We start from the raw sequence: 26,792 nt of genomic DNA on the forward strand, positions 1-26,792 counted from the left end.
GGGCACAATCTCCATGTTAATATCCTACCGTATTTTTAAATTGTTTGTATTTAAATATATGCGTATAAAACGGTCCGTTTATACGTAAAGTCATTAAAAGGGTATTCCAAGTATCATAAGCAGGATATTATAACTAATTACTAGCTTAACGATAAATGCAGGGAGCTATGCTACCATACATCATACCATACATGGCTAATAATAATATAAAATCCAATTCTAAGTTATGTTAGAGGCTGTTAAAAGAACTACATTTTAGTATTACTGCACATGGCATTTAATAAAATTTCAATTGAAAGGTAGTAAGTATTCTCTTTACTCTTGAGGCAATATAAATGTATCTGATGTAGATAAAAATTATTATATATAGCTACAACCTTAATGATAGTTAATCATTTATTTATACCTAGCCTATGCTTATTTCGATAATAACTATAGAGAGTTGGATGGCAACAGAATTCGTTATTTAAGAAATGGAACATTTGCTTCTTTATCTTCCTTGAAGATACTGTGCGTTAAGATCTAGTTTAGATGAAAGCAAACATAAAGCTTTCATATGTGTTAATTACGTTAGGGATTGATATGAATTAGGATAATGACTTTTTCATCGCTAAATGTATAGAAATTTGGCTTTTAATTCTATTTACTCAATGGAAGTGGCTGCTTTTAGTGATGGTCATAAATTAAGAAATCTGTATGTATCTTTACGTTATTAAATTTTCCTTTATGTAAATGATTTCGAAAGAATTCAAGATGCTTTTAATTGTACTAAATCTCTCATTATCTAATTGCTCAAAATAGATATATGAGTAACAATAAATTAAAAATACTGGATGGAAGGTTTTTTAAGAGACTTCCCCGTTTGCGAATATTGTAAGTATACTAGATGTAAATTATTGATCTTAGAATCATAAACTTAATTCTAATAATATATATTCTTCCGCTATAATTAATGGATAGCTATGCAAGAAATAATCAAATTCACAGCATCATAAATGATGGATTTAAAGAAAATTCAAGAATGGGAACCATGTTAGTTTTTGCCTTAGATTATAGCATTCTCTTTCAGATTGTAGCTGATGCTGTTTTCGAATGGGTGTAAAATTTTATTTTAAGAATTAGAAATTTGATAATAGAAGTAGAAAATAAACTTTTCACGTTGCATCTTTTCTCAGAATCTTGACTTCAAACAATTTAAAGGAAGTGGCAAAAGATGATTTTGCTAATTTGAAAAGTCTGATTGATCTGTAAGCTAGATTTACAAATGGGTTGAATAGATAATCGATTTTAGATCGATTATTATTATCACCGCTTCATAATAGTAGTTATACATATTTTATTTAGAAATTTATCCGAAAATAATATTAGTAAGATCGACTACAGAGCTTTTGAAGGATTATCAAATTTAAAAAGATTGTAAGTATTAATCGCAGTGCAACCGTTATTGCTCACTTACATATCTCAAAAAAATTAATTGCGCAGTTTTTATTTTGTTCATTCTTTTGTAAAAAGAAGTACGTTGTTGAATATGAAAGTGCACAAGTCATTATACGTATTACTAACTATTAAGTTGCTATCATTTTTCCGGTAATAAGATACTTTTTACGACTTTGCATGGTCGTTATTAGAATTTCATTAATTGAAATTTATTAAACATAGATTGAGATTATATTATTAAGGAAAATGACGTTTTTCAAATATGATGTCTTAAAGACACCCTAAATTGTAAATTTATCTAGATAGAATTAAAGGAATGAGATTATAAAGTTATAAAAGCTTATCAGTATCCTCTTAGCTTTCTATCTGCTATTACCTCAATGAACGCCTTAATCTCGAAGAAATAAACCTCACATCAACTGCTATAGTAATATACCGTATTATAGACATCCCTGAAATATAATTAATTACTGTAGTACTATTTTTGATTACCGATATTTACGCCCATACTGAAAATGAGCTTTATAAAGAACGACATTTATGCTTACATTCTATCATTTATGAGCTAGATAATATGAAATTTAATAAATGTTATGCTTAATAATACTGATCTTTATTGTCAGATTCTATAAAAAATACAAGCGTATATATTGAAAAGTGAAACTTATAAAAATTCTAATCGCAATTTTAATTCCTCAACTATACTTAGGCGCCTAAATGGGAATCCTATTGGCAATCTATCCATGGAGAATTTGAAAGACCTATCTTCGCTTGAAAATCTGTAAGTAAAAACTTTAATATTTATTTTAGTTTTTAATGGATGGATGAATTTTTCACTTATCTATGATTCTAGAGAGTTAAAAAATATCCCCAATTTGGTTATTCACCTGAAACCTTTTAGTGCCCCACCATCTGGACCTCTCAAATTGTAAATAATAATATACCATTTTTTCAGCTCTTTAAATTATAGATGCGGTCTATGGAGACATATATATCTATATTAACTATTTTATAAATTTTATTTTGTCTATGGCAACAATTTTTATAGCTATTTAACAGATTCTATAATAAACTTTATTGATGAAATGGCTTTTGCAAATTTCTCAGCTATGGAATATTTGTAAGTAAACATGTTTAACTATAATTCGAAAAATATGAAAAATATATGAAGTTAATAGTCACATTAGTAAGGTTTTGTGGTTATCTAAAGTTTTCATATAATACAAATTGATTTTCATGTCTCTATGTTTCTAATAACAAAGCCACTACCATAGCCCGCTGTGATAAAGTGAACCAAAATAAATCAAGAGCTACAGTTTCTAGTACATTTCAATTTATTACATAGGTTCGGTTCGTCTAATCTCTACAATAGACACCAATTTTAGAAAATTACGGCTGAATTAAAAATAATCCATATCATTCATTCTTAGCGTCATTTCTTTAGCTATTAACATTATGAAGCGCTATTATAAATGATTTTTTAGCTCCATTTTTCTCCCAATGTCAGACATCTAGCCAATTAAATTAAATATATAACTGATTGTCTCAAAACAGCTTTGTAACCAGATAACGTAATGTACGATAATTAGTCAATTCCTTGAACCACGTATCAAGGAACGATATCTGCACTATCAGGAATACTTTTGCTCTACTAGCAGACTATATAAAGATTTAGATGCCTCGTATTTTACGTTAAACAATAAGTTTAAGAATTAACTCTATTACACAATATATCGTGTTTATATACTTTTCCTCAATAGTTCTTTGGAATCATTCTCTGAATTAGACATTAATTTTAGCTACTACTCCCTAATTCAGACAACAGTATTTACCAACATAGACATCTAATGACTCATACAGAATAGTCAGATTACGATACGTCCTATCGCGGAACATTTCCACGATAATTTACAATCTACTATAAGTAAATTACAATCACAATGATTCGAACCGTAAGTAGATAATTCGCATTCCCTAATATAGCTATTAATTTCAGTATATGTATAACATATATCTGTCACATATAGCCAGTGCTGTATTAAAAACTCAGTATATCCAAATTAGAAGTTAACTAAATAAGGATAGGCTAACAAAATTATCTTAACATAGACATTTGTACTCTAATACAGTATATAACACTGTCACACTGATTAACTAGAATTATTCTTTGATATTAGGAATATGGGGTCTACCGGATTAAGATATTTTCCCAATACCTTACTATCGACTAACCAGGAAAGCGCCTTGAAAGAACTGTAATGCGATGTTATTTATTGAATTACGCAAGAATAAACATATTTATTGTCCATCTCGAAAAAATTCTAGAATTACAAGAGCATGTTAGCCATATATTCTTAAAAGCTGATTACAGTCGCATAATCTACTACAATAAACTAGTTGCAGTGTATTTACGGTCTTAATTCTACAGTCTGAGTAATAAATACAGCGAGTTCATGAGTTTGTTCTTGATTATTTTAGCTATTTATACCAAAATCTCATCGAATCGCTTCAAAGTAACTCATTTCATGGATTAACCAAGCTTCAAAAGTTGTAAGTCTTATGGTATTGCATTCAAATAATCATGACCATTTACGGTATTCGTGGACAATCGAATAATGATATCAAATCAAGACCTAAAGATAACTCTTCAGCCATTTTTATTTAGGTATTTAGATGATAATTTTCTTACAAGAATTTGTAATTCTTCCTTTGATACATTAACCGCTTTGGATACGTTGTAAGTTTCGAGTCTTCGAGTTTGAAAATTTTAATTTGTATAAAGATCAACCCAATATTAGAAATTTGAAATTTATTAAGCTAATTTCAAAACTATAATCTTTATGGCTAATTTTTTCAGAATGATAAGAAATAATAATATGACACATTTGTCTGAATATCAGTTTTCTGGAATGCCAAATGTTTTTAGAATGTAAGCAAATATGTTCAATTCTGGGAAATATTTTAATTCTAATAAATTTTCAATCTGAAGAATCATTACCATATATCATGGTAAGAGCGAAATAGACATGTTTATGTATATTGATATACTCCGAAAATAGATCATTATCATCCAACCAACTTTGTTGTATACATCCCAATACTTTTGCAAATTTAACACGCTTGACCAGCCTGTAAGTTATAAATGATAATTTACGTCATTACTCCAGGATAAACATATTTTAATTCAGTTGATAGCAATTTAAGTCTCAAAAATCATAAAAATACATTATTGAAGGCCTGTTAATAATTCGGCCTATATTACAATTAAGAACGATTTAATTTATCAATTTTCGCGATATACTCACAGTGAAATTTTATTCTGTCAGAGATCTGTCGGACAATGTTATTAGCGATATACAGGGTTTTCAAATACCAGATCTTAAGGCTTTAACATTATTGTAAGGACCGTATTGAGACTTTTATCTAAACCGTATTGATTAAGATAACTAAATAAATGCAATATTTTATTTAGGATGCTAAATGAGAATCAAATATCAAAAGTCTTGAATGGTTCCTTCTCGGGCTTGAAAAGTTTAAAGAAGTTGTAAGTACAGCATTCTTGTCAGATAATTTTGTAAATATTTATTCGTCAATTAGCCCACAGATTCTGATTGGTCACAACCTATCGATTACTGACTAATGTTGGTATAATTTTAACTATCGAAAGGCAATCACCATTCCTTGGATAATTTCATTATCACCTTTTGTACCATATTAATAATCATTCATAGTAATACAATACATGCATCAATTAGTTTATCATGGGTATAGTATACAAGAAATGCCATTGATATATTAGCTGCTAAGGCTTGATCTTAATAATTTTTTTGCTTTCAGCATCAGCTTATGAAAATCTATTAATGTCTTAGGTAGTTGTAGGTTTGATACCAATCAATTACACATAACACCAAGACAGTACTTGCATTACTCATATTACGAACATTAAATCTAAACGGACAAAGCGATAGTATTCTATATGCATTTTTGTATAAAGAAAGCGATATATATATATATATATGTTATATATATATACTTAAATTTTCCGTATGTCAATTTGCTTTTTTTTCCAAAAAGTAACCTGTAAAGCTTGACCGTATAGAGATAAATGCATGTTAAAAGTATTACGCTGATTATACTCTAAATTATTGATTTCAGCAAAGTTTTATTAGAATTTAATAAAGATTACAAATTTTAAGTTATACTACGTGCTTACTTATTTTGTTAGGGTTTTACGAACTAACAGAATATCTTATATTGCACATGCAGCCTTTGAAGGACTAATTCAAATACAAGACATGTATGTAAAGACATTATATGGCTATTAGTAGCAATTTCGCTTATATGTTAACTTTTGTATATGTAACGGAAATAATCTTTAATAATTCTTAGACGCTTGGACGGAAACTGGATTGTCTCTGTTGCAATAGATATATTTAGTACCGGAGCGCCGCTAATAAATTATGTGTTGGTTGCATTAAATACCCACGAATTATAAATAGACGATTATAAAATTTATTTTTGATACAGATTTATTGACGTAGTTCAAGTATATCACTAGTAATCTAAAGCACTAGTATCATAGTATGTAAAAATTCATTGTCAATTAAGAACTGAAAGTAAACAGTAAAAATATCTGTAAAATAATATTCAATCTCTTTATTTCAAAGCAAAAATTTTCTAATCCATTTCTTATCATAGCATGCTTGACTAAATCATCTGAATTATTTTACTTTTAGAGGTCTATCAAAAAATAAAATTAAGTCTGTCCAGTTAATTAATACTAGCTTCAGCTTAATTCAGCATTTGTAAGTTATAATTTGCTAAAGTTCTGGCGCTATTTTAATTTTGGATTTGTCTCTCATAAATTTTAGCTACCGTATTGTATTTCTATACTATTGCAAAAGTGTGTTTTGAAATAAGTAAATTTTTTTCTTTAAAACTGGTTATAAAAATAGAGACCTATCTCATAACGTTATCCGTAAATCTATTATACTATCCGGCAATAATCTTCAAAAGCTGTAAGTATTAAATATTCTCCTGGTAATTAGTTAAGAAGTTGTTAATTATGTTGAGAATTTTAGTTAAATATGGCGGTCTTTGGTCATTTTTCTTCTGTTAATTGCAAAAATTGTATATATATTTAAAATTCTAGAAATCTTTCTGCAAATCGCATTGATCATGTCTCCGAATTGAAGAATCTTAATCTGTCGTTATTTGATAGCATGTGCGTATCAAATCTGCCGATCATAAAATATGTTATATATGTTAACTGATATCATAGTGAATTCCCAGCATGATTTCGCGTTCTACTGTATATTTAAAATAACGAGCTGCATCAGTAAAAAATAATAGTCACGGCAATTTCGTAAATTTTGTTGCCGAGCATTCATGATGCTCATCAATGGCCAAATGTAAAAATCCCCTTGATATTATTTATTAAATTTTGGAATGCAGTTACAATACTACAATAAAACCTTAAATAAGATTGTTGACAGTCTAAGATTGATAGCAACCAAGTCTAACTCTCCTAACAAGTTCTACCACACTAACAAGAATGCCTTAACGAATTTTTATCATTTTTTAAGTTAATAATATTTATACATTATATATGTATAATTTTACTATAAAATTCGCCATTAAAATTTATGAATCACAGAGACTTCAGCAACAATCGAATTTTAGACATTAATAATCAAATTATCCCAAATACTCAAGAATTTCCTAAAATAAGAGCATTGTAAGTTGACTATGAAATTATTACTTTAAATGGTTAGTACATAATGCTAAATTTCCTTTTTAAATATATTCAAAATATTTAAAATCTCTCATATATCATAGGTATATTAAAAGCAATAAACTAAATCAAATTCATCAACGGGCATTCCAGAACCTACAGAATTTGGAGATTTTGTAAGTAATCAAATACGAGATGCTAACAGTTATATTATCAGTGCAAAAAATTTCGTCTCCTTCAGTTGGATTTGATATGGTAATCATGTATTCTATCGGTAACTCTGTTTTCTGTTCCTTCAGAGACCTGCAAAATAACAACATCAGAGTTTTATCTTTTGCAGAGAATCTACGCAGTCTTGAGAAGCTGTGAGTTACCATTAATAGACTAATTAGATTATAGGCTTATTTATAAACATAAGGAAAATTGGTCATTATCAAATAAAATAAAACCACTTAATTGTTGGGTTCACTTTTAGTATTATGGGCAAGAATAAGATTCAGCAGCTAAAATCACAATATTTTCAAAATCTAACAAATCTTACCGAACTGTAAGGAAAGCAATGACTGCAATTTATTTTATGTACATTATGCAATCTCCATTATTTAGCATGCGACTGGTAGATTTAATAATGTCGCCCAGATTTTGTAGAAGGGATTCAGTAACCACTATAATTTCTACATGTAATCTGCCAATATAGGGATGTAAGCTGCAATCAAATCAGACGATTAGAAAATCACATGTTTAAATCCTTAACAAAATTAAAATCGCTGTACGTACTACTTTCTGCCATAAAGCTGATTATTGCGACCAAAATATTTATAAATGGCTTTCTGAATTCTGTTGATGAAAACGAAATTCTAATTCCTATTCTTTGTTCTTGTATATAAATATTTTCATAGCAAATTATCTGGTAATCGTATAGAATTAATTAAAACTCAAGCTTTTAATGGTTTGATTGCTCTAACTAATTTGTAAGTAAAGTTTTAACAATATTAACATTTTCAGCATTTTGTAAACTGTATGAATTATATTATTGATGCGAGGGTGCTTTGAGTAATTTAGTCTCAGTTTAGTCTAAGTGTAAAAATTGGACTACTTTTTTAATTTAAATCTAGGCAACTGGAATATAATTTAATCCAATCAATTGATGGTATATTCAAGAATCATCTTCAGAATTTACAGACATTGTAAGTTGGATGATGAAATCTAATTTGATCTGATTTTGTATATACCACTAAATAGTTGGTAGTAGTCCATTATCAGCTAGACTTTTACATGTGGAAATCTTAGAACAGATTAGTAGCTGACTTTAATCGACTTTGGCAAGTAATTTTTACAGTAAACTTGAATTAATACCGGCAATAGCAATATGAATGCGAGTTAATATAGTATTTAAATATCGAATATGGGCGTTTGTTTTCATAGTAGCTCTAGAGAAGAATGTTATTTGTTTGTATTATAACAATAGCGAAGTAAAATATTACAGTCTTCGTTTAATTATTTAAAGAAGTTTAAACTGTATGCAGTCTCAAATAACTGCTGACATGCAACTATGGATAGCTTCAAGCCAACAATTTATGTACCTTAGAGGGCTAAAGAGCCAGATTTCTGAAGTAATTTTCTTCATATTACAATGAATTTTAGGAACATATCTAATAATAAAATTACATCGATTGGAGGCTCCTCTTTCCTCTCCATGTCTTACTTAGAACAGCTGTAAGTCTTAATAAAGTATTGACTACCTAAATATTTCATTTTATTTGAAATATGCAAAATAATTGATGGAATAGCGCTTTTATTGAAAGCTAACTTATTCAGCAAATTTGCTGACTTCAATATGCCCTATTCTATGTTAAAATAAATTAATTATCAAATAATTTGCAAGTCCATTTTTTGTATGAATATATATCTGCAATGGCGAATATATGCAAATCTTTTTAAATAATATTTAAAAAGTGTATTCTTTCACGTGATTTATCGTTAACTAACCGTTGTTACTTTTCAATTTCTAGCTGGCTTGATAATAATCAAATACCATCATTGCCAACTAATAGTTTCAACGGATTATCAAGTTTGATAATTATGTAATTTACATAATATGAATATTACGTAGCAATATTGGTGTAAAAACGTTACAGAATATTAACGATTGATTAATGTATTCGATATTTATTGATGTCTAGATCCTTAAGTGAAAACTTAATTGGAAACCTTTCTTGCGAAAGCTTTACCAACCTAAATCAACTTGATGAACTGTAATTATTAATAGTGATAATTAGCTATCTACTAATATTTAAAGACGTTTAAATCGTTGAAAAATAATTTGACACTTAAAGCAGGAAATGCAATTTACATTAATTTGTTATCATATTAAATATTATCCAACCATTTTTTTCTATTAGACGATTGGCATCAAATAATATATCGTTTATTCACCATAACTGCGCGTCAGTTTTCTCACGGTTAAATAAAATGTATGTCGAGTAATAACTTTCTGTAAAGGAGTTTCCAATAGCACTTCGTCTTGCATAAATTCAACTGTCTGACAAGCAGCCTACTCTTAAGCAGTATTTAGTTTTAAAAACCATCAGTAAATTTATCTTATTTCATGATTCTATAGTGATTTCAATTTTAACAACTTAGTCCGAAATGGCATCAATATCAGCAATTCTATTCTCGATAGCTTGAGTGGATTCCCGTTCGAGCTGTAAGTTACAATTGTGCTAAAAATCACTTATCGTAGACTAAATATCGATATTGGAGATACGTTTACGCAATCTAATCTTGACACTAACTATATTCATTTCTAGGAAATTGGCTGGAAATAACATCAAGCATTTACAGACAAGCTACTTTCGACAAAATATCTTACTTAGATCAATGTAGGTCCAAATGGAATATTTTATTAACCGATAGAAAATAATCTATGTGTTATGCCCAAAATTGAATTTTTAAACGTAAATATAATATAAATTTTAAGTCCTAATACTACATTTGCTAATTTTCGATTTTAGAGATATTGGCTACAATGAACTAAATGATGAAGAAATGGCCGGATTAATTTCGTCTATAATAATTCTGAATGAGGAGTGCCAGTCATTTAAGAAAATTTTTCGTTGCTACGAGTATTCAATGTTAGTGCTTTAATAAGTTGTCTCCATATAGCCCGGTCAGAAGAATTTTGATTGTCTTACCGGTATTTAAAAGTTAATTACTATTGATAATCTTATCGTCATTAGAAATGTGGCCGGTAACAATATGCACTCCATTCCGCCTGGATTTTTCAACTATTTAAAGGAATTTATTCTAAAAATGTAACTGTTAATTTTAGATGCTAATAGTCAAAGCTTAAATTTTCGCTATTGCGATAATTTACTTTAAATTAAGTAAAGAGAATCAGAGCTAGATTTTATCGTAGCATAGAATTATGACGAATGCATTCTTAATTAGAAACGATCTTCATACTGCTCTTACAGCAACATTACTAACAACAAATTACAAACGGTGGATGCATCAGAAATCTTTTCTTCTCATGACTATATTCTTCAAGAATTGTATGTTCTTTTTATCGTTAGATATCATTTTCTATATACTTACTAATTCATATCATTATGGTACACACACTCATTACTTAAGATATTACATTTCATTGAACAGAAGTTTATTCGAAAAGATATAAAATTAATGATTCAAATCTTTAATTCAGGTATATATCGAATAACCGAATTCAATATTTTACCAATTTCAAGAAATTACAGTTTTACAAACTCAGAATTCTGTAAGTGACCTAAAGTTTATCTAAAGCTTTAGCTAATATTTCGACTTGAACTATCATCAAGCCCCTTCATCCTTTTCATGAAGATATCTAAAGTTATATTCTTCATTAAATAATATCAAATGTACATAAAATCTCTTTAGAAATATTGACAACAACAATATCGCAGATATTTGCCAGAAAAATTTGGGTCGAACATGGCCTAACCTCGAATATTTGTATGTTTATAAAAATTAATAGCCTAACAATTATTGCTATAATATAATTCATATCAGCATGATCTAAATAAGATTATGTAGTCAAATACATGTGGTCGATCATTAAATACCATGCCATTCTATTATGCAGGTCTGCAAATAAAAATAATATCAAAGTATTACAGAGTCGTTGCTTTCAATATTCATCTAAACTAAAATTTATGTAAGTCTTTAAGATTACTAACAGAAATTTTTAATGTTAAATGCAATAAAGAGGATTCAGTAAAGAAAGGAGTAAACTTTATTCTAATGATAAAATTCTACAGATCGCTGAAAGAAAATCCAATCAATTCTCTCAACCCTCGATCATTTTATGGACCCCCTATATTAGATACAGTGTAAGCTACATTCAAATCAACAAATAAAAGATATATGTATTTTACTGACAGTGTTGGCAGAATTTTCTAAATTTTTAAAATAATTATTTCCTTATATTGATATAACGTACGGATTGTTATATAATAACTAACTCTTATAGACTGTACAAACTATATTCTAATCAACATATTAAAATTAATTGTACTTTACTGATAGTATTGCTAAATTTCCCAAATTTAAAAATATAATTATTCAGTTCCATTGATAAAATATTAGGATTGTTATCTAATTTTTAATTCTTACATTGAAACTGTGTAACTATACTCAAATCAACAAGTTATAAGAAAACACATTTTAAAAATAGTATTACTAAATGTTTGAAAATGTTTAAATAACTATTTGTTTATGATAACAAAATATATTGAATACTATATAATAACTAACTTCTGTCTTGATTTTTTACGATCAGATTGTCAACGCGAGATTATTTATGTTGTTATGTACCTGCTCAAGTCACATTTTGTACACCCATTTATGATCAGGACGCATTGTCTACGTGCGATGATATGCTATCTCATCCAACGCTGCAATATTTTGTATGGATAATAGGAATTACAGCATTTGTCGGAAATATTTTAGTATTTCTCCATTATTGCCAACAAAGTAAACAAAAGCATCCACCCATATCAGTTACTACTGTTTTGCTAACTAACCTGGCATTAGCTGATTTCTTTATGTCAATCTACCTGATTATTATTGGTATTGCGGATCAAATCTATCGTGGATACTATTCCATGTATGTAGAACCATGGTTAACGAGTGTGCCTTGCTATTCCGCATCATTCCTGGTATCATTATCAAGTTTAATGTCGGTATATATGATGATCATTATTAGCATTGATCGCTTTATATGTATTACTTTCCCATTTTCAACAAAAAGATTAAAAGTTTCCAGTGCAAGAAATGTGCTGTTGGTCGGTTGGTTATTCTGTATTGTTTTTGCTGGCATACCAGTAGTCTTCAGCATAGGCAAACCAGGAGAGAGCCGCCTCTACAAGTATAGCAGTATATGCATGCCTAGTAATGTCAATAACGTTTACTATAGAACTTGGATATTGTGCTATACTTTCTTGACCATGGTAGCCTGGATACTAACATGCGCTTTATATTTTGGCATGTTTTTCTCTATGCGTCAATCTAGCAAATCAGTTCGTAAAATCGGATCTGTAAATCGCGACAGAAAAATTGCCATACGGTTATTTTTAATCATTATTACTGATTTAGCCTCTTGGATGCCTTATTATATCTTAGTTATTCAAGTTCTTTTTACTGGTACAATTGACATCATCGTCTTACAGTTTGTCATCATTTTTGCATTACCAATAAATTCTGCTATTAATCCTTACTTATATACGATTACAAACCTATCTACATTTAATAAAGCTTTTAGTCAAGTTGTACCTAGTGGCGTCCACCAGGCAATAACTAATATAAGAAGTACAGAATTAACACGACAAGGTAGCGAAATATCTCGTCGCCAACGCGAATTTAATCTGTCACATGCTACAAGAAGCGATAGTGTAACACCGAGAAAGAGTATCAGCGTAATACTACTAGATGAGAAACAATCGTCTAATTTAATCGTAGATCAAACACCAGTAGGACAAGGCATATTTAAAGAAGTCGAATTTGGATATTCCGATACGCTTACTAATATTAGCGGTCAAACTGTTAAGCATGGATTGCATCATATTACCCCTAGGCGCAATGATCCATCTTCTATTACTAACATTCATTAAGATGTAACATGCAATTTTTTCTTATGCTTATTTATTTCAATTTTGCCTTATTTCTGTACTGGACTTGGTATTGGTTTGAATTATCACTTCTACCAAATACGCATAAAAATGCTTGTACATCTTTAATGGCTATTTACGGAACTGATCAGTGACGTAAAAGGGATGTAATAACATATAATCAAAAAAAGAATTGACAATAAATACAACCGAAGTTCCTCGACATAACATTAGAACAGGTGTCACAACAGCGAGAAAGAAATAAAATTACTAATGGTGAAAGGAACAATAAATATAATATTTTAACTATTTTATGTTATTTGCACTTATATAACTTAAGATTTTCGCTAGCGAGAAAATCTTAAAGCATGTTAATGTTAGGCCCATTAATGTGATCGAGAAATTAATTAACCTGAGTGTGAAATAATAATCAAATGTAATAGAATTTAAAATAAGGTTAAAATAGCTTATCATCTTCTGTAATGCAGCAAGATGCGGAATTTCATCATAATCGTTACGTTATACAGTTCTTTAAGTTTAGTGTTTAATCTTATCATAAGGAAAGATTAATCTAACAATATAATATAAAATGATCTTCAACCTTTTCAGCGACTTAGACACTACTCTGCTTTCGCATTTATTCTAGATGCCTGAGGGAAGTTTTATTAATTGATACCTATATAATCTGCGATTGAAGGATTCCTAGAATTATACTATTCCAACCTACGTAATCAATTCTATTTCAAAATATTCACGTTTAAGTGCTATCAAATTTTAATCATAAAGAAATAACGTTTGTGCTTCAATTATAAACTGTCCCCGCTTCTTTACATAGATGTAGCAATTATCATTTAGCAAATTTAGAATTATTACTATATAAATATATACTTAAGTTTTACAACTACAATGGACCATAAAATATTAACAGTAATTATTTCAATTTGTTATCAAGCAAAATTTCGTGATGTAGTAGATTACGATTACCTTATTTATTCCTTGTCATAACTGTAATAATGTTATCTAACTAAGTAGAAGATAAACCTTATTACTACATCAAAAATTGCTTGCTGTAGCAAACTTTTCTTAATTTAAGGAAATTGATACAGCCTTAATTTGCAGTAAATTGTACCATCATTTCCATTTTGCATCACACAAGTCTAATGGCTATCAATAATTGCACTATAAGGCTTTTGTAAAGCTTAAAAACTAATAGTCTTCAGCACTATCGTAGGCAAATCTTCAGACATTCTCTTCTTGACTGAAAATTTTATCAATATCACACCCTAATATTAAATCTATGTCAATTCTTACAATAACTATGTGAAACAACTTTAATTTATTAATTATGCCTTACTGACGTTCCTTTATCATAGATTTTCAAGCTGTATTATATTACTATTAATTTAAAAGCTTTAATAAAGATTACATCGGAGCACTATGGATACAGAATTTGCTATGCTAAAATGTTTATAGATCCCGGAAATATCAGGAATATTCTTGTATCTTTACCCAATACTAAAATAAGTATAGCTTGTGCCAGTAATTAAATATGATATAGAGCTGAATCTACTTGATATATAATTGTACTCGTAATTATACTATAGCGGTGATTTTTTTTTATTATGACTGATTGTGGCAGTGTTATATACTGTACTAGAGTAGAAATATCTATGTTAGGATAATTCTGTTAGCCTATCCTTATTTAGTTAACTCCTAATTTGGATATACCGTGTTTTAATATAGCACTGACTTTTTATGACGGTGATACATATACACATACTGAAATTAATAGTTATAATAGGGAAAGCAAATTATATACTTACAATTCGAATCATTGCGATTGTAACTTACTTATGGTAGATTGTAAATTATCGTGGAAATGTTCCGTGATAGGACATATCGTAATCTGACTATTCTGTATTAGTCATAAGATGTCTATGTTCGTAAATACTGTTGTCTGCATTAAGGAAGCAGTAGCTATAATTAATATCTAATTTAGTAAATGATTACAAAGTTAGTCGTACTAACTATGACTCATGAATTATTGAGGAAGAGTATATAAATGCAATATATCGTGTAATAAAGAGGATTCTCAAACTTAGTGTTTAACGTAAAATACGAGGCGTTTAAGTCTTTGTGTAGACAGCTGGTAGATCAAAAGTGTTTCTGATAGTGCAGATATCGTTCCTTGATACGTGGTTCAAGGAATTGACTTATTGATCATACATTACGTTATCTTGTTGTAAAGCTGTTTTGTGACACTGATTTATGCTGTATTTCAATTAATAAAAGTCAATAAAGACCAGTATACTAATTAAAATGTATCTGCTGTATCCAATAGTTATAGAATCTATGCTTAATACAGGCTAGGAAGCGTTTAAGCCTTATCTGTTGGAGTAAAAATTCTGATAGAGCAGATGTAGTACCATGATACAGTTTCGTGTGTCAAAATTCAGTCGTTAGAACAAGAAAAATACAAGTTAAATTAAAACGTCTTCAAATATTATTGTATCTAATAAAAGCATTTAGGTATAAATTTTCTAAATAAATTACAGTGGCTAGTGCTAATTGGGACTTTTAGATACCGTAGAAAGGCATATACGTTCGGTATTTCGTATAATAAACAGTTCTTATGTTAAATATGTACAAACCACAGATCATACAGACATGTACATATCATTTATGAATAAATATGTGCATCCCACGTGAAGGTGTTATTTTTTTTAACCAAAAAGTCAAGTGAACTTTGCTTAATACATTTGGATATAAGTGAATTTTTCGCAAGTCACAAAAAAAATATTTCGCTCAAATTAGCACTTCGTAAGACAATACTAATAGGGTGTCATTATTAGCTTAATAAATTGCCATAAAGTCCTAAATTTAAATCCTCAGGTTTAATATGCTATGTTACTGTAATAAAAAGAAAAACACTATTAATTTGTAAAATTAAAGTAAAGCAATGCGTTAATTACATGTTTGAAGCCATTAAGTCTGCTATACTGCCATACATTAAGCATTAGTTGCATTGTTACAAACATTGAGTGATTTTCGTCTATTTACTAACACATTCGAATGTGTTAATCTTATAAATATTATTTACCACTATCTAACTGATGCTAGTTCTGTGATTACAACTTACTTATTCATGAAACTAAAGTTTCACAGCACAAAATAAAAACTTTTTTATATTTATTTATTAATATTGTATGGTCCGATACCCTTTCATAACAATATTACACTCAATTTATCAGCATTAATTCCAATAGCTTAATCATAATTCTATAGTTCTCTTAAATGAAATATGCATCAAGTGTTTTATGGAAATCTTCAAGAAGCTAAGATTATCTCTTATATTCTTAAAACAGATAAGGAAGTTTAGCAAATGTATTGATTCCAGCTAATTGTAGTAGTACAGTAAGTGGCTAACATGATGAGATGGCGCACTTGTACTATTTTTATAGAAGACTGTAATAGCAGGAGGCTATTACTCGGTCATTACAGCAAAGTAGTTTTATTCTCAGCCGGGCGGGGATTGTTTAAGTTAAATATTGTAATTTTAAATATTTATGAAAAATTTTCGTTGATCTACCATTTACTGTAATAATTTTTTTGAATAGATTAAAGAGGTTTCTTTAAGTATCATAAGCCCTTAATTTTAAAATTAAATTTACTTTTTAAATGATTTTGTATCTGCGTATACAAGATAAAATGTAATTAAGGTTAGCAAAAAATTACGATATAATAATCCTCGTTCGCCATATGATTATATCATAATGGACATATTTAATAAGTAAATTCTTTAATATTTGAATCCAATTTGTTCTCAGAGGGGTTATCTTCTTTCGATACTAGTGCTATTGGTGTTTTTATCGTTAGTTCTGTAGATTCATCACTAGAGTTAGCATCATGAGATCCGGCTGAATCTGATTCATGGTCTGCATCTTCAATTGGAATATCTAATTCCTTAGTATCGTCATTGATTGCGTCTGAGAACAAGATACATGAGACTTATCCATAAAATTGAAAAATTCATTTTTTGAAATGTAGTATTAAACTTACAATTATTATCTGTAACTGCTTGATTTAATACTGCCATCCATCTACACAAATTAGTAATAAGAAACTTTACAAAGGTGTTTCGAAATCATTTTAAGTACCGTATATTATAATCGTTCAATATCATACTTAGTCATTTCTTCTCGATTATCTGCGTTTAAATAACAGATAGCTGTATGGTCCTTGGTGCAAATTTGAAAGGCACTAAATATTGCAAACGACATGGGTTGTCTGATCTTAAACCCAGAATATCGTAGTAAAAGCAAGCACGAAAGAAATATACTGACTGCCGCTTTACGCCAGATGGAAGTACAATGTAGTCGATAAGAGAAATTTTCTCCAGTAATTCAATCTAAATTAAAGATAGCATAAAATTGGCACTATATTTGCGATATTATTAAAGTCAAAACTGCATTTAGAATCTGTACGTTAGCTTGGGCTATATTTAAAAGAACAATTATATCCGAGGACATTTCATGAAGAGTTCGCACCTCATTCTTCTTATATATGTATAAATTAGTATCTAGTAATCGAAACCAGCATCGACACCATTGCTTCGATAAATTAGAACCTGAAAATTATTCAAGGAATCTAATATGTTGGCTAAGTTCGTAACATACAATATGAATAATGGCAAAATCGTTGTCGAATTACCTGGTCTTGTGGGCTTAATCCACAGAAATCCAGCTAAATCACTTCGACCTACCATTTCGTAGAAAGTTATAATCATGAACAACATAATTACGAATTGGTAGCATAGTTGCCTTTCGTATTTGTGATTAAACCACCTCATCAAGTATTAATATTGTATAAAAGTGTTTCAAGCTAGAAGTATTCCTAATTTGCAACCAAGATGAGAAAGTAATTTCTTTGTCCTACATGACAAAGAACTGGAATGTCAATCAAACGGTATCCCAATGTTAGATTTCATTGGGTAAAGACATAGTAAGGCCCGGAAATTCTTAGCCTACTCTACTAACTGAAGAATCATAACTTGAATAGATTTTAGAGCTTAAAACAGATTTAGCTATGAGAATTACTTCATCTTGACAATTGATTAAATAAATGCATATTAGAAAATTCATTATTATTAACTAAACTAGTCTAATCCTTTCCAATTTATAAGATAACTGAATGAATTAACTCCAGATTGCAATTTAACAAACATATGTTAAGGTTATCATACCAGAAGAATTTATCTAAACCTAGAAACTATACTTGCAATTTTTAACATATTTAGCCATTAATCAAGTAAAGGCAAATTAGAAAGTCTATAATTACTGACATAACTGCAGCCTGATTCTGTTGAATTTATTATACGTATTAGTAAATTAATTAACTCTAGAGCACAGTTCAACAAAAACTGGTGCTATCATATTAGAATAGCTCATGCAAACTTAGAAGCTATGCTTTCAATTCCTAACACTATTCAGATCAATTAAGATGCTTCGGTTAAACAAGTTCGTAATTACTATTTCAGTCTAACTATTCCTAAAATAAGGATTACAAATACATCAATGATCGTTATCCTTTAAAATTACACTTAGGAGGACGGTGAATGTTACTGGCCCACAAGTACATCTCAAATCGAATATGAAATTATTCTATAATACACACGTCAATATAATTTACTTTCATGACCATTAAAGAGCAGGGTGTACTGATTGGCATGACATCTTGGCATTTTAAGCTACTACATCATGTAAATGCTTCTATGCAATATCGCTTACTAATCGCAATTATAACTATAATCACCTCCTCGGTACTTGTTCACTTTATGCAGTAATTCCTGTATAAGCAAAATAATATTTAAATTATGTACTATCGAAACATTCTCTATTGGAAAATATCCTGTTACAAATTGTTATAGAAAGAAAATTCCGTCGTGAATGTGATGCGAATAATATCATGTAACAGTCTCTTTATTATACGTATCTTATTATTTGCAGAATGAAATCTTAAAACAAGTTTCTGTAAGAATTATTTGTATTTTATAATTTTAAAAATAGCTTTTCAAATATTAAGTCACTGATTAGCTGTAACTTACATTCTCGGAAATAGCTGAAAAGCTACGATCTTTATTTCGACGGCCTAAATATACGCAAAATTCATGAAGCGAAATAAAATACCATCTGATCTTAGAAATTTACGGCTGAACTATAATAAACTTACCAAATACAGCACTATCTCTCCTATGTCCAGTCTGTAGAATAGATCATAGGGATTAGCTAAACATTGGTTATAAGTGAAGTAGTATAATATTTCCATTTTTGCAATCATCAGAACCTATCAAATTAATAATAACTTAAAGCTGAATTATCGTTTACTTACACCGGAAGATTGTCCTCCCCAATCTATTAAAAATTATGATTTAATGAGATAATGATTTTTTAGCATTTACATGAATTAAAAATTGCAAATGACAGAACATAGTCCGATTACTAGAATATAAACATAGACATTACCCCATAGAGACTGGTTGCTAAAACGCTTCTTGATCTGCTCAAAAAGAGTTATGGATGGTGAATACAAAACATTATTCACCTCGAATGATAATTTATAATTTTTCTGACAATTAATTAATATTGTGAAATGGTGTCGAAAATTGAGTTTACCCTTTGCTTAATCCCAGTAAAACCCTTGCGGTTTTTACCAGGTGAGCTATTACTCCTTACGGGAACTGATGAATCTATAGAAGACAAGTAGCAATCGGTAGGTTTTATGACAATAAAAGGTGCTTATGAATTGATGATAGCGATATTCTCACTTACTTTTTTCTCCAATTGACGCAAATTCCTAAATCAAAAAATTGATATTTAGAGATTCATCGTGTCTGAGAAAAATATTTTAGAGCTATGCTATTTATAGCTAACTTTGTGATCCATTCCGATTAATGGCGGACTTTCAACAACATCTGCCAAAATGAACGACAATCATCAATTATGTCTATAATAAAATTTTCTCTTTTTCATTTTCAATTAAGCTGTAATATCATTGATAGCATCTTGGGTATTAACTAAACTTTAATAATATCAAAAAATCTTCTAAGTGCATAATTAATCACTATACGAGTATAGACAGCCTTTCAATACCGTAAGATAAATTAAACTAGTAAATTTTATTAGCATGCAAAATCGCTAAACAATTAGGAATCAATACGTTTAAACTATAGTTAAATTTCGACAATTTCAGAAGGTAAAAAATTAAAACTTATTAGTAAGTAATTAAACCTTTCAATACCTGCAAATTCGTAGTCGTCCATATCAAGGCTCTTTTGCTCGGCTATTATTAAAGATCTCTTCCGCAATTCTATATAAACAAACGTAACATCCCAGCGTGTTTTAGTCATTGTATATTCAAATAATTGCAATACCTAAGCCAGAATGAAACTATACCCCGTTCTGGAGATGAGTAACGATCCATGCTTAATCCTTCAACAGCAGCACCCAAGGACATTTGGCGTCTAATTCTAGGATTATTGCCAAATTGATCGGCTAATAGGTAAAACATAAAGGCATACATTTATATAATCAAAGAACTTAAAATGGGTCATACCCAGGCATTCTTAGGACAATAAATATATGTAATAAAATAATTTCGATAAATACATAGTATAATTTCTGGTTTTAAAATGAGAACTATCATGTCCCATTTTACAATTTTATTCAAAATCCAATGCAATGTTAATTACTATACAGTATTACCATAATTATCTTCTCCATTGGATAAATGTGCTAAATTATCTTGAGAAGCACATTTACTTATAACGTCTTTCTTGATTTTAACAGCATCTTGCAATTGTGAATGAGAGATTGATGTTCGAAGATTACAATTTTCAGGTAGTGCTTTGTCGTTGATGAGCGATTGCTTTTGAATTACATATACTTTAAGAACAGGATATGATTTAATTAATTTGACTACGTTTACTTCTTGCCAGCCCGCCTAATAAAACGACAAGTTTGTTTATTCATAAGTAAGATGTAAATAAATTTAAAAGTGAAATTATTATAGTGGCTTCTCGTTATACATTTTCCTATCAGTTTTTAAAATAGATAAATCTTTAAACTTGTACTAGCTAAAACAGGCACGCATGTAAACTGGTTACCGCATCCCATTACTATGTTGCCGTATCCAGTGCATTGCAGAAGAAATTAATTGCTAATATTATAGCAAAAAGTATGCTATGTCTCTAATAATTAATTATTCTTGGCACCATTTAGAGTCACATTTAAATCACACAAATGTTACGATGCCAAATTACTAAAAGTGCACCACAAGTTTCATGGTAGGGTATAAAAGGACGAGCGAATACTCGGCTCCTTAGTTCATAATTAGATGGAGTGCTGGAAGGCACTCGATTACTCTATTAATAAAACTATGCTAATCTATTAGAACAATCTTATCCCTGTGTGACCGTAAGTAGTATAGGACTACCACACAGTAGACCTCCAGGTTTAGTGGAGTTTGTAATAAGTAATCTATTAATTTAGGATAGTAGTTCGCACTCAAGCTAGTGACAATCAGGTTTCAAATTCAGATTACATGTTTAAGTTACATAGTAAAGAATCTTACCACATTTTGTTCATTAATTTGAAATACTTCATCACCTTCTTCCAATTCGCTGTTATATGCTGGGGACTTTTAGTAAAATTAAGCGCTTTGTTAGATAAATTCATAATTTTATGTTTCTAGAAGCAAATAAAAGTACGTGCACATAACGTTTAATTCTTTAAAAAATTAGTTTACTCACATCAGGTTTAATGCTCTCAATTATAAAGGTTCCGGAGATACTTGGAACAAGCTTTACCCCCTAAGTATTATATGAGTATATCATGACTTATGGTTTTAAGAAACAATGATCATGTGACGTCCTCACAAATATTAATCTAATATTATTTCATGACCGGAATATACCATTATAAAAGTACAGTATTTATCATTTATGTCATACAATCCATGTATTCTTTACCAAAATATCATCATTTTTGTTTATAATAGCTCGTTTTAAATTGGTAGGATAAGTTAATAATGAGTAGTCCTTCGTTTCATCCATAATTTTATTGCAAATAGTACTGGCTTCCTGACACTAAATACAATAGAAATGCAAGCGATGAAAATAGCATCAAGATTTACTATCCGGTACACAGTGTACTATGATATTTAATTAATATTGTAAATATTCTAATTCAATTAATATTGAATATAGGTATAGATTTACTTCTGCTATAAGGACTTACGAATTCTTGAAATTTCGATTTTGAAATTGTGTTGCTGGTCTAAAAACATAATTTTAATGTTCTGTTAAACGCCATTATGGCCTTCTTTTAAGTTAACGATTAAGAAATTATAAATTTTTTGCAGGGGAATGCGAATTTGCCAACCGTAATAGGGCTATGGCTTTATCGATTGATTGCTTAATTTTATGTTATACCAATAATTACCGAACTATTTGTACACCAAACCAATTCATCTGCGAACCTCTTAGCTAGTCTATTCAGTCCATGGTAACCTCGTAATGTAGAAAATGGTGGACTATATGAGCAATAAATAGGGGTTAGATTTGACTACTTTTAATTTTTCAGTTTATAGAATACCTGTAATTCTCTCAGAATAATAAATTTCTCAAGATTTTAATACAAGCTACGATAAAATTCTTCATAGAGATATTATTTTTAACGCAATACTATAGAATAAGCAAGTATGTCGTCCTAAGCTCGTACTGTGAAATTCATCATTGATTTACCTGTTTAAAATAAAGGCTAATTGTCGAGAAGCTTTAGTTAGCTTCAAAAAGTGCAGTGCTGAAGTTCGAGGCGCCAAAGTCAATCTATTTAATTTACGGGCTGCAAACAGTGCAGTCTGATTTTGTAGCGTTGATTGCTACGGTATCATTGAATTCGAAAAAAGGAAATACACATATTATAGCTATTAGTAATGTTGAAGACTGTATCAAAATAGCTAAGAACAACATGAACGCTTATGAGGGACTATTGTCATTTAATAATATAATTAGTACACCGAATAATCTTAAAACGTTTATATGTTCAATTGATATGTGGTAATAAATATCGATCTAGCAACATCATTAACTACTGTACTCTAAAGTTAAGTAATATAAAGACTGACTCTGATATACGTTAAATGCAGAGCATAATCATCTTGCATATGATTTGCAAGATATAAAGTAACTACAAGAAGAAGGTATAAACTTACCAGGATGCTTAATGAAAGAATTGATTTTAATATCGTAAGACGATGATTGAAGCTTTCGATCTATAAATGAAAATATCGTGACAAAACCAATAACGCAAGTGTACGTATATGTTTTGTTGATATATGTTACAGAATGCTCATCGTTATTTCCAGACACGTACTAGTATGTCCATTGATTTTAAGTTATTGTTTATTATAATGTTAAAAAGTTAATAATTCTTAATATCAAGATGTAGATTTAAAACAAAACTGCTTCACCTATTAATTATTGCAACTGAAAATCTAAAAATTGTAATTCAGAATAACAAACTAAAAATATATCAGAATAGATTTTCCTACAATTATACCGATATCGTATAATATTTCTAGGTCTCTAATAGTTAATATTAAGAAACTAGTAAAACTACAAGCAGGTAGAGCTAATTTTGTGTTGACATTCCGTAAGTAAGATATTATGCGAGCGATTAGGCCATAGGTTATTCAAACTGTTACAGCTTGCATTATCGTTTGCAACTAGAGATTATGTGCTTTATATGATTGAAATGATATTGACTTGGATCAACTTACTTGCATGTTAATAAGGTCATGATGATTTAATTCAAGTAATCGTTCTCCATCAATATCATCTTGAAAGCAAGCCAAGAAGGATGATACGTTTTCAGTATCATCGATGCCTAGCAAAATAAGATAAAAACATTAAGAAAAACTGCTGATAAATTAATAGCAGAATATGGCCAAACACTCCGAGCTTGCACTCTAGAATATCATTTATCATTCATTTGTATTATTGACGGTGCGATTATTGAAGAAAATTAGTAAGGCTAGAATGATTAAGGAAACATTTAACGGTATTATTGTATGTTATTCTTTCTCGATATATCAAATCTTTTATCATCATTTTGTCCGTTGCGCAATAACATGGAAGACAATGAATTGCCTTTTCTATTTCGGAATTAGATATCAAATGAATAAATTGGCATGCATACGGTATGCATAAATCGCACAATGAAATAGCATTTTTACAGTTATAAAAGCTCTTTTAAATATTTATAAACTACTGTACTGATAACAAGTTTATATGGATGAGTGGACGATTTTTTTCTGTTTCATTTTAATTGGAACATATTTATAAAATTGATAGTGTCAAGATTTCTGTTACTCTAATTGTACTTTTAGTTTACAATATAATAATACTGTCCTCTAACTACTTGTTAAAATTCAAGTCTTATATCCATTTGTTAGCATGAAACTATTAGAATATGAATGTTCTACGGGTTTGGCTATGATTATACCAATGATAGTTTAATTGTAAAAATCCGATCAAGGTTCATACAATTTTAATCTGAAACTCCTAAACAAATTCAATCAGCCCTATTTAATAAGCATAATTAAATAATTGTGTTAAATTGTAATAAAATGAAAGACCGCACTCGATTTTTTCTACTTAATCGGCTTCCAGGGAGACATAGGCTATTATGAAGTAATATAGTTTATCGGAAACAATTTAAATTTATTCAATTTTAGGCAATTTGACGTTTACAGTAAAGATTGTCAAAGCAGATAAACTAAACTATAACAGTAAAGGTCATGATGCATGGATATGGTCATATGTAGTAATGCTGTAAATTTCATAGAAATATTGAACAGTATGAAACGCCTATGTTTTTCGCTCGGTCTTTGCCATAGCTATCACGAAAACGGATAACAAATTAAGATACGTTAATATCGTTATGCACATAGATATTTTAGAGTCATATGAATAACCAGAAGTACGATTATACCATTAATTACATTTCCTTCAGCAATCTTTACTATAATCGTGCTATACGATGTAAGGACCATAAATTATCAATTTTTTATCTGGAATAATATTCTATGTTCTCTATGTGGTATAGAACAAAGGTTATAATGTGTAGCATTTATTTCCCTTAGCTACCCTTGTCATAGCTGTTTACCTATCGTGAAAGAAACGAAGACAAATGCTAACTAAATAAACTATAATATCGACAATATTGATAAATAATGCATGATTAATCTGTCTCCAATGGTATTACTATTACTATTCTATACCGTATGAAATCTATTGAACAATGAAACCTTGGGTAGAGTTTCTATGAATAAATAAAAATTTATCGTTATTGCTGTCATTTTCCAAAATCTTCATATCAGTCATCTTTCCATTTTGGAATATAGCAGAATTTTAGATTGTCATCTTCAAAGGATGTGCATGCGCAGCCGAAGCAAATGTAACAAATTTATGTTCAATTAAATAATCGATTCGTAGATATTACGTTAGGATTTAAGGACGATTCTATCGCTATTCTAGTAATTTTAAAAGCATAGCATTAATATTCTAGTTAGTTAATTGAGTATGCAAGATATCACGATGATTGCTACGATCAAAGCGAAACTAAAGGAAAAGTATGACATGACGGTCAGTCCAATTTATTTTATAGATCCTGATTGACCTCGCAAAATGTATAAATAGTGATAGGACTAATAGGTACAGTAGGCGCTGTAGGCGAAAAGTAAGGAAATGGAATTAATTCTAGACCGTCACTATAATAATAATACAAGGCCATAAAATATGTAATAAAAATTAATTCCTATTTAATTAAATTACGGAATGACTGCAAATGATACCAAGGAATAAGATCGACTACAGCAGTATGCTCTCATACCGTACTGTTATAAGGCTAAGACCGGGATCTGTTTTCTAATTTTGTCTGGTTCTGAGCATCATCGCATTGCTAAAAAGTATGACATAACTTCAGATCTTATTTATGTCAAGCATAATCGCAAGACCTCAGAAGTTATGACAGTTTCAGCCGATTGGATTCTAGTTAGTTACATCTTCTTTTGGGTAATTTTAAATTACCACCGCTGCACTGAACAGCTTAAAGCTCTAACCTTTCATTACTTATATATCTAATATAGTGAACTATAATTAAACTTTTAAATCTTACTGATGACAATTACACACCATAGAATTTAGAACTGCAAGTTATGATTCTCGCGGTCTTCATATTATCCAAGTCAACAGAAGATTGTATTTAGCGTTAATTAAGAAATAATTTTAACTATCGTTTCCAAACTCACCTTTCAACCAATCTACAACATCTGCTGAACTCCATAAGTAAACTGATCGGAAATCGCCAAACATGACGTGATGCAATGGTTGGATAATACCTTCTTATTTTAAATTC

The 26,792-nt window shown here is 29.5% G+C and overlaps 4 protein-coding genes across 4 annotated transcripts; 2 read left to right on the forward strand and 2 right to left on the reverse strand.

The window, feature by feature from the left end:
• Window positions 1-270: 270 nt before the first annotated feature.
• Window positions 271-3,696, forward strand: TRIADDRAFT_56629 (uncharacterized protein; the record flags this gene model as incomplete). The annotated part of the gene is made up of 6 exons (XM_002112483.1): window positions 271-302; window positions 961-1,032; window positions 1,345-1,416; window positions 2,147-2,218; window positions 2,486-2,557; window positions 3,615-3,696. The coding sequence occupies 6 exons, from the start codon at window positions 271-273 to the stop codon at window positions 3,694-3,696; spliced, it is 402 nt and encodes a 133-aa protein (XP_002112519.1).
• A 617-nt stretch (window positions 3,697-4,313) lies between these two features.
• On the forward strand, window positions 4,314-13,320 carry TRIADDRAFT_56630 (uncharacterized protein; the record flags this gene model as incomplete). The annotated part of the gene is made up of 21 exons (XM_002112484.1): window positions 4,314-4,366; window positions 4,910-4,981; window positions 5,663-5,734; window positions 6,174-6,242; window positions 6,393-6,455; window positions 7,094-7,174; window positions 7,276-7,347; window positions 7,471-7,536; window positions 7,647-7,718; window positions 7,869-7,940; window positions 8,071-8,142; window positions 8,287-8,358; window positions 8,816-8,887; window positions 9,574-9,645; window positions 9,792-9,878; window positions 9,982-10,053; window positions 10,186-10,305; window positions 10,878-10,949; window positions 11,295-11,366; window positions 11,470-11,541; window positions 11,991-13,320. The coding sequence occupies 21 exons, from the start codon at window positions 4,314-4,316 to the stop codon at window positions 13,318-13,320; spliced, it is 2,805 nt and encodes a 934-aa protein (XP_002112520.1).
• Window positions 13,321-17,100: 3,780 nt separating this feature from the next.
• Window positions 17,101-18,131, reverse strand: TRIADDRAFT_56631 (uncharacterized protein; the record flags this gene model as incomplete). The annotated part of the gene is made up of 5 exons (XM_002112933.1): window positions 17,101-17,303; window positions 17,377-17,417; window positions 17,661-17,725; window positions 17,865-17,944; window positions 18,080-18,131. The coding sequence occupies 5 exons, from the start codon at window positions 18,129-18,131 to the stop codon at window positions 17,101-17,103; spliced, it is 441 nt and encodes a 146-aa protein (XP_002112969.1).
• Window positions 18,132-19,102: 971 nt separating this feature from the next.
• Window positions 19,103-26,749, reverse strand: TRIADDRAFT_56632 (uncharacterized protein; the record flags this gene model as incomplete). The annotated part of the gene is made up of 17 exons (XM_002112934.1): window positions 19,103-19,162; window positions 19,421-19,464; window positions 19,546-19,576; window positions 19,989-20,062; window positions 20,145-20,169; window positions 20,247-20,287; window positions 20,614-20,682; window positions 20,769-20,867; window positions 21,078-21,315; window positions 21,946-22,011; window positions 22,124-22,183; window positions 22,343-22,459; window positions 22,815-22,905; window positions 23,117-23,174; window positions 23,587-23,746; window positions 24,154-24,260; window positions 26,686-26,749. 17 exons carry the CDS (start codon window positions 26,747-26,749, stop codon window positions 19,103-19,105), a joined length of 1,404 nt encoding a protein of 467 aa, XP_002112970.1.
• Between the last annotated feature and the right edge of the window lie 43 nt (window positions 26,750-26,792).

The sequence above is a fragment of the Trichoplax adhaerens genome, genomic scaffold (genome assembly GCF_000150275.1).
Source record: "Trichoplax adhaerens TRIADscaffold_5 genomic scaffold, whole genome shotgun sequence".
NCBI classification, from domain to species: Eukaryota; Metazoa; Placozoa; class Uniplacotomia; order Trichoplacea; family Trichoplacidae; genus Trichoplax; species Trichoplax adhaerens.